Consider the following 8,332-nt stretch of genomic DNA (forward strand, 5'->3'; position numbering starts at 1 on the left):
CAGGAATTCTGGGAGTTGAAGTCCACGAGTCATAAAAGAGCCAAGGTTGCCTACCCCTGGCCTAGGAGGCTCACCGCTTGGAACAGGAGGACTTAGGCCAGGGGTAGGCAACCTTGGCTCTTTTATGACTTGTGGACTTCAACTCCCAGAATTCCCGAGCCAGCATGGCTCAGCTTGGAAACCTCTCCCTTTCCCCTCAGCATGGCTGGCTGAGGAATTCTGGGAGTTGAAGTCCACGAGTCATAAAAGAGCCAAGGTTGCCCATCCCTGGCCTAAGTCCTCCTGTTCTAAGTGGTGAGCCTCCTAGAGTCAGGGTAGGCAACCTTGGCTCTTTGATGACTCGTGGACTTCAACTCCCAGAATTCCTGAGCCAGCCATGCTGAGGGGAAAGGGGGAAGTTTCCAAGCTGAGCCAGGCAGGCTCAGGAATTCTGGGAGTTGAAGTCCACCAGTCATAAAGCGGCCTAGGCCTAGGGCAGGGGTAGGCAACCTTGGCTCTTTTATGACTCGTGGACTTCAACTCCCAGAATTCCTGAGCCAGCCTGGCTCAGCTTGGAAACCATTCCCTTTCCCCTCAGCATGGCTGGCTCAGGAATTCTGGGAGTTGAAGTCCACCAGTCATAAAAGAGCCAAGGTTGCCTACCCCTGGGCTAGCTGAAAAAAAAAGTTGCTTTCCAAATTTAAGATCCCTATTGCAGTGCAAATGGAGATCCTTTCATCTGCAGTGTGATTTCTGCAAGAGATTCAGGATCTCCAACTATCAAAGCAGAGAAAGATCACGAAACAGAGGCCTTCCTGGTGAGGCCGGTTCAGTTCAGAATGGAAGGATATGCAGGTAGTCCTCGGCTTACGACCACAATTGAGCGCCAAATTTCTGCTGTTAAGCAAGACGGTTGCAAAGTGAGTTTTGCCCTATTGGACGACAGCTGTTAAACGAACCAATTGAGTAAATTTGGCTTCCCTTCCGCTTGTCTGGTCTCCTTTGTGGTAGTGAAGTCCAGGACAACCTGGATAACGTATAGTAAATCAATTGAATCGATTAATCTTTTAAGAAGCAGCCTTTGTGTGAAAGAAAAGCTGGGGGAGAATATTCAGAAAGTAAAAAAATTAGCTTGCCAATTCCTAGTGCAACTTTAATTTCTTTCTTCCTACGCAGAGTATCTTCTTTTAGGTATTTCTACTTAATCCGCTTTTTAAAATAAAATAAAATAAAATAATAAAATAAAATAAAATAAAATAAAATAAAATAAAATAAAATAAAATAAAATAAAATAAAATAAAATAAATAAAATAAAATAAAATAATAAAATAAAATAATAAAATAAAATAAAATAAAATAAATAAAATAAAATAATAAAATAAAATAAAATAAATAATAAAATAAAATAAAATAAAATAATAATAAAATAAAATAAAATAATAAAAGCCAGCTGTTGCAAGGAAAGATCTTTGCTGCCAGAGCTTAAGCAGACACAACACAGACGGAGTATTTATTCGTTGGCTCACGGGTTGATCCAAAAACAAGGGGAGCGAAAAATGATCTCCCAGCCCAATTTTTCAGAAGAGAGATTCTTCAACTTAAAACGTGCCATTTTTTTTTCCTGTAAGAACAAATTACCTTCTGGATGAACCTGGGATAATGGACTTCTGGAAAGATGCCTGAAAAATTTAAGACAGGGTGTGGAAGTCAGATATTTGCTCCTACGGTTTTCTACGCCACGAACGCAATTTTTACCCAGGGGGTTACGCTGAGATCAACCGTGCCAGGAGACTTGGCCAAAAGAGATCAGTGATCAAAAAGGAATCTCCTAAGTTTTACATTGCATAGAATCCTAAGGCTGGGAGGGACCCTTGAGGTCTTCTAGTCCAACCCCCAAAGCAGGAGACCTTATACCAGTGATGGCGAACCTTTTAGAGACTGAGTGCCCAAACTGCAACCTAAAACTCACATGTATCGTCGGGTGCTGGGTGGGCTTGGCCCATTGGGTGGGCATGGCCCATTGGGTGGGTGTGGCCCATTGGGTGGGCGTGGCCCATTGGGTGGGCGTGGCTGCAGTGGTAACGGCAAACTGGGTGGGACTAAAAAGTTCAATCAATCAATTCCAACTTTGCGAGATCTTTTTTTTCCCGCGAGAAGTTGAAATTGACTGATTGATTGAACCTTTTTTTTTTTTGCACACGCAGTAGAGGCCTAAAGCGAAAAGGTTTTATAAAACCCAGCTGAAGGCCCAGGATTGGGGCCGATGGCACGCGTGCCCACAGAGAGGGCTCTGAGTGCCGCCTCTGGCACCCGTGCCATAGGTTCGCCACCACAGCCTTATATCATCCTGGAAAAATGGTTTTTGATTCAGAATAGAAGATTCCGAATGGAGATGGAAGGGATCTTGGAGGTCTTCTAGTCCAACCCCCTGCTCAAGCAGGAGACCCTCTCCCATTTCAGACAAATGGCTGTCCAATCTCTTCTTGATAGCCTCCAGGGATGGAGCACCCACAACTTCTGGAGACAACTTCTGATTAATAGGGTTGTACAATGCTAATCTTGAATAGACATACCTAACATAAAAGTCACAAAATCCTACGTTGGGAAGGGACCTTGGAGGTCTTCTAGTCCAACCCCCTGCTCAAGCTGGAGGCCCTATAAGATTTCAGAAAACTGACTCTTCAGGGATGGAGCACCCACAATTTCTGGAGGCCAGTCGTTCCACTGGCTAATTGTCCTCACTGTCAGGAAATCTCTCCTTATTTGTAGGTTGCTTCTCTCCTTCCTCGTCTTGAAAACCTCCGGCGATGGAGCCACAACCCACAACTCCATGAGGCAAACCGTTTGATTTTCCCCACGGATTCCCTCCTTACGTTCCGAGTTAACTTTTCAACAGGAGGTGGCGGGAGATTCCTCCCGTAAATCACTTACCTCCGTTCGACAGACACAGGCTGTTGATCAGGATGCATCCGGTTTTATTGTGTTCGTACCTGAAACCGGAGGAGAACGGAGTAAAGGACAGCGAAACGTAACAGTTGGAGGAGTGCTTTTGGCAAGGCAGAGAAGTGCCAAACCCACACGGATATCGCAAATTGCGCCACTCTCCAGCTCTGCGGCGGCGCAATTTGCGATATCCGTGCGGGTTCGGCATTCCGGCAAGTGGCGAGGCAGGGCCGCATCCACATGTGAGAGAAGCTGGGACTTGGCAGAGAAGGGTGTTCTGTCCCAGCCTACGTGAGTCCTTGTTAACTCACAAGGATGATCTCCTCTTTTAACAAGTAGGCCGGAAATGCAGGAAAAACAAAAACCCTTTTTATTAATTAGGTACCAGCCTGCAAAATGTCCCAAAAGCAAAGGCAAACAAAACACGATTCAAACGGAAAATTATCCAAGGCAAACAAAACACGATTCAAACGGAGAATTGTTCACAGGCAAGGCAAACAAAACAAGATCCCATGAAACTTGAGTCCTTTGCCAACGCTTGCCTTCAGCAACCAGCACCGCCCACACCTTCCCTTTTTATTATGCAGCCCCAAGGCGTGGCTTCTCAATGCCTTCTCCTCCTCCCTTGGAGCTACCCCATTGCCTCCCTCTGTCCTGCTCGTGTAGCCTATCTGCGTTTGCCAGCGTCTGTGATGTCTTCCAGCTGTGAGTCCTCAGAGTCTGACTCAGCCTCCCCGCACAGCTGGGTCTCAGCCTGAGCACGAGTGGAGGGGCCAGGCTCTTCATCAGATTGTAAGTCCTGGGGCTCATCAGAGCCTTCCTCCGACTCTGATGGCTCTCCAGGCCCCTCCTCCTCCTCCTCCTCTGATTCCCCGGACTCAGCTACTCACAACAAAGGGGAGAGGCAGTCCCGGCACTTCACCCGGCTGGACAAAGGCTCGGGCACTCAAGGCCGCGGCACAAAGCCTGTGCATTTGGGGGCTCTCAGGTGTGACACCAAAGTAGCATGTTGCAGTCTCTCTGCGGTCGTTCGTAAGTGCGAATAGCCGCTGTGATGCTGCAACGTATGTAACTTTGGGACCCGGTTGTAAGTACTTTTGGCGAGGATGTCGTAACTCTGAACATTTGCTAAGGGAGCGTTCGTAACTCGAGGACTACCTGCAGAGCAATTTGCTTAACAACCGGGACGAAAAACGGTCGCAACATCGGGCATGACTCTGCTCTCAGTTGTGGCTGTGTACAGCGAGGACTTCCGGTCGTTTGTCAAGAAACGATTAAGTCCACACACCTGTACAGCAGTTCTTGCGCCACGGTGTCTCCGTAGTCGTGAGAAAGGAGGTTGACCCGTTGATTCAGGAGTCCCAGGTGGCGCAACAGGCCTTCCACGATGCTGGCTTGTTCGAAGATGGAGTAGGCATGAGGCCGCTGTTTGCCGTGCGAGATAGAGAGAGGTGAGCACCGAATTCGAATCAAGCCCTTCAGTGGCAAATGTCTACCTGAGCCCGTCTTTTCAGGTTACAAGCGAGCCGACTGCAGATCTGCTGCAGGTGAAGCAGAGATAGCCCAGGTCAAGATGGAAGCAGCGATCACACCGAGGCCCCACACTTTTGTGCGTAAAGTCTGGCGGCTTCTATCACGCTGCCATCTTGACTCTTTTGACCTCCCCAGAGTTGCCCCCGTGACTAGCAAGACTTTTTCTCTTGCTTCTGTGGACCGAAATTGGGTTCCCACCCCAAATCTGTTTTCAATTTTGTTTTCGTAATGGTATTTCCGTATTTATTTATATCCCGCCTTTATTATTTTTAACAAATAACTCAAAGTGGCAAATATATAGAGCTCTTCTTCCTTCCTCCTATTTTCATCACAACAACCCTGTTAGGCTGAGAAGGAGGGACTGGGCCCAAAGTCCCCCAGCCGGCTTTCACGCCTAAGGTGGGATTAGAACTCACCGTCTCCTGGTGATTGGCCCAAAGTCACCCAGCCGGCTTTCATGCCTAAGGCGGTACTAGAACTCACCGTCTCCTGGTGATTGGCCCAAAGTCACCCAGTCAGCTTTCATGCCTAAGGCAGGACTAGAACTCACCGTCTCCTGGTGATTGGCTTAAAGTCACCCAGCCGGCTTTCACACCTAAGGCGGGACTAGAACTCACCGTCTCCGGGTGATTGGCCCAAAGACACCCAGCCGGCTTTCACGCCTAAGTGTGCCTGGCTGAGGAATTCTGGGAGTTGAAGTCCACAAGTCCTAAAAGGGCCAAGTCTGAAGACCCCTGCTCTAGAGTCTCAACATCTTTTTTACATCATGGCGACCAAAACTGGATGCCGTATTCCAGGTGTGGCCTTACCAAGGCGTTGCAAAGTGGTATCAACACTTCCCGTGTTCTTGATTCTATCCCTCTGTTAATGTTAACGACATTGGTTGGAAAAAGGAAGTTACGGAAGAAACCACGCAGCGTCCTTCAAAACGTACTCACAGGTTTATCGCTGAAGCCAAAGCCCACAAAATCCAGCGCAATCACACGATGGAACCGCTGCGTCAGCGCTTCCCAAATCTGCAGGCGAGGCGAGAAAGGAGGCGAGGGATGGTTGCCGTTAGTTCCTACCATTACAAGCCAGCCTCCCCACCGTCACCATGTTCGTTACCTCCTCACCTTGTACCAATCGTAACTCGAGGTCGGGAAGCCGTGCAAGAGGACCACAATGTCTGAACTCCCGACGGCGCCGGGGGAATCTTACGGGAAGAGAGAAGAACCGCTCAAGGTTCGGCTTGCCAAAATTTATTATTATTCTTAGCAGAGGAGCAAAAAAGAGAACAGCCTCCTGAAGGTTGAATATCTCTGCATGAGGCCTCGCGTGCATGTCGGAACGGGTCGAACTTTCCAACATTGGGGGACACCGTTGGCCGACGTTCCACTCCCAGCACGACGCTCTTAAATTTACAAAAAGGAAGCCAGGCCCCTTGCGTTTAAAAGAATCATTTGAATTCTGGGCGAGTTTCCTCCCCAGGATATCGCTGGATAATTAGCCAGACATTAAGCCACAAACTAGCCTCAACTAGCTGACATTGACCACCTTTATAAGGTGCCACTTTGCTTCTGCCCCAAGCCCTTAAATGACTCCGGATCGTAACATTTCAAGAACCACCTCTTTCTAAACGACCCCAATAATAATAATCATAATAATAGTCATGCTACTTTCAATTTAACGCGGCTCAGAAAACCAATTAAAGCAGCTGCCTCAGTTTTAGGGCTGCGCAACGGCAGAAACCTTGCTGGGAAATGAGACGGCTGCTTTAAAAAGCAGATGCCAGCGAGTTGGATTCTGAGGTCTTTTGAAAGTCTCTTCTGGATCAAACGGGCATCTCCACTCAATTACAAGTGGCCCTCAACTCACAATCCTTCGTTTAGTGACTGCTCAAAGTTACAACGGCACTGAAAAAAGTGATTTACGACCGTTTTTCACCGTGATCACAATTTAGGCACCTGACAACCGGCAATGTCCCGGGATCACGTGATCCCTTTTGCGTCCTTCTGACGAGCAAAGTCAAGGGAGAAAGCCAGATTCGCTTAATAACCGTGGGACTAACTGAACTGCAGCGATTCACTTAACGACGGTGGGAAGTAAGGTCGTCCAACGGGGCCAAACTCACTTAACAACTGTCTCACTTAGCGACTGTGGCCGTTAAGCCAAGGACCACCTGTAGAGCAAATGGCAAAAGGCTTGGCTATGGAAGGAAAGGTATCTACGCCACCTCTGAAAAAGACGTTCTGGCTTTTGTAGGTGAAGAAGCTCCCCGAGGAGCGCCAGGAACGCAGAGCGGGAGACAGCTTCGGAGGCGGGATGTGCAGGTAAACGGCAAGCAGGGGCAGCATCAGCAGGCCGACTTGGATCCACCACTCTTTCATCCTGGAAGGGGAGAAGGGAGGCCAGGAAAAATGAAAATAAAAGAAACCAACTGCCAGGTGTAGGATAAGGGAGGGCAAAAAGTGGGGGCGGAGTCAAAAGAGGAATCAGCCTAGAATCCCTACGTCAGGGGTCTTCAAGCTGGGCCCTTTTATGACTTGTGGACTTCAACTCCCAGAATTCTTGAGCCAGCACAGGTGGCTGAGGAATTCTGGGAGTTGAAGTCCACAAGTCATCAAAGGGCCACGTTTGAAGACCCCTGGCTTATATGGCCCATGCTGGCTGAGGAATTCTGGGAGTTGAAGGCCACAAGTCATAAAAGGGCCAAATTGGAAGACCCCTGGCTTATATGGTCCATATAATTGCTCTGCATTGATATCACTCCACTTCCTTCTAGCACTGATGATGTTCCCTAGTTGGGTCATGAAACGTCTGCAAGGAAACTACCAAGCTCAGAGCACCAAGGACCCCACAGTATTCCTCTTCCTCCTCCTCCCTCCTCCTCCTCCTCCCTACAAACCCCCCTCCCTTCTAGCACTGATGATATTATATAGTTGGGTCATGAAACGTCTGCAAGGAAACAACCAAGCTCAGAGGGCACCCAGGACCCCACAGTCCTCCCCCTCCTCCCCTTCCTCCCTCCTTCCCCTTCCCTCCTTCTCTCCCTTTATTCCTTCTCTTTTCTCTTCCTCCTCCTGCTCTCCACACTGATGAGGTTGCCTAGCTGGGTCACGAAACGTCTGCAAGGACCCCCCAGTTCAACCCAGAACTGGAAACATTCCCCTTTATTAGTGAACCCCCAATCTTACAGGACCCTTTCCCCCATTAATTCAAGCTCCTGGGGGCAACCCCAAAGAGGGCATTTCCTAGGGAGGGGGTGAACTCCCCCCTTCTCTTGTCCAGCAAATGCATTTTGGGGGTTTGTTTGCAAGGTTCCACACACACCCCAAAATCAGTCTTCTCCTTCCTTCATCCTAAAAAAGAAATCCACGCCCCCCCCCACCGCACCCGAGATCCCCCCTCCTTGCAGAGAAAAGCACCAGGGGGCGTCTAACCCTCTTGCCCCCCTACCACCCCTGTCCTGGGGAGAGCGCACATGCGCTCTCGCTCACCTGGGCTACGGTCCGGAAGAAGGCAGGCAGGCGCGTGGGCAAAGGCGCATGCGCGTCCCGGGCTCTCTTGGCCCCGCCTTTCGGGGGTTTCCGCGATGCGAGGTTTGCAACGGGAGGAGCGGAGAGTTTTGCAAGCCGGGCAGAAGGAACGTGTGAACGCGCGTCTGCAGAGCGGGTTGAAATCAGCGCGGGAGGGAGGGGCTGGGGTGAGTGGGGGAAGCCGAGTTGGGTCTTCCTTCCTTCCTTCCTTTTTCTTTCTTTTTTCGCTTTGTCCTTCTTTCTTCCTTCTCTCTCTCCTTCCCTCCTTTTTCTTTCTCCCCCCTTCCCTCCTTTCTTTTTCTTTCTTTCTTCCCGCCTTCCATATTTTTCCTTTTCTTTCTTCCCTTTCTTTCTCTTCT

General features: G+C 49.2%; 1 protein-coding gene across 1 annotated transcript in view; it reads right to left on the reverse strand.

The window, feature by feature from the left end:
* The window catches only part of MEST, a 10,931-nt gene extending 2,978 nt beyond the window's left edge, over positions 1-7,953 (reverse strand). Inside the window, exons 1-8 of the mRNA XM_015828785.1 lie at positions 7,935-7,953; positions 6,671-6,825; positions 5,571-5,650; positions 5,394-5,471; positions 4,211-4,347; positions 2,911-2,969; positions 1,618-1,658; positions 939-1,006 (exon numbers count right to left, since the gene is read on the reverse strand). Of these exons, the coding sequence (XP_015684271.1) occupies positions 939-1,006; positions 1,618-1,658; positions 2,911-2,969; positions 4,211-4,347; positions 5,394-5,471; positions 5,571-5,650; positions 6,671-6,824 (617 nt within the window). The 5' untranslated portion in view covers position 6,825; positions 7,935-7,953. The remainder of the gene's footprint in view (positions 1-938; positions 1,007-1,617; positions 1,659-2,910; positions 2,970-4,210; positions 4,348-5,393; positions 5,472-5,570; positions 5,651-6,670; positions 6,826-7,934) is intronic.
* Positions 7,954-8,332: the final 379 nt, after the last annotated feature.

This window comes from Protobothrops mucrosquamatus, unplaced genomic scaffold (genome assembly GCF_001527695.2).
Source record: "Protobothrops mucrosquamatus isolate PMUCROS unplaced genomic scaffold, P.Mucros_1.0 scaffold4897, whole genome shotgun sequence".
Classification (NCBI taxonomy): domain Eukaryota; kingdom Metazoa; phylum Chordata; class Lepidosauria; order Squamata; family Viperidae; genus Protobothrops; species Protobothrops mucrosquamatus.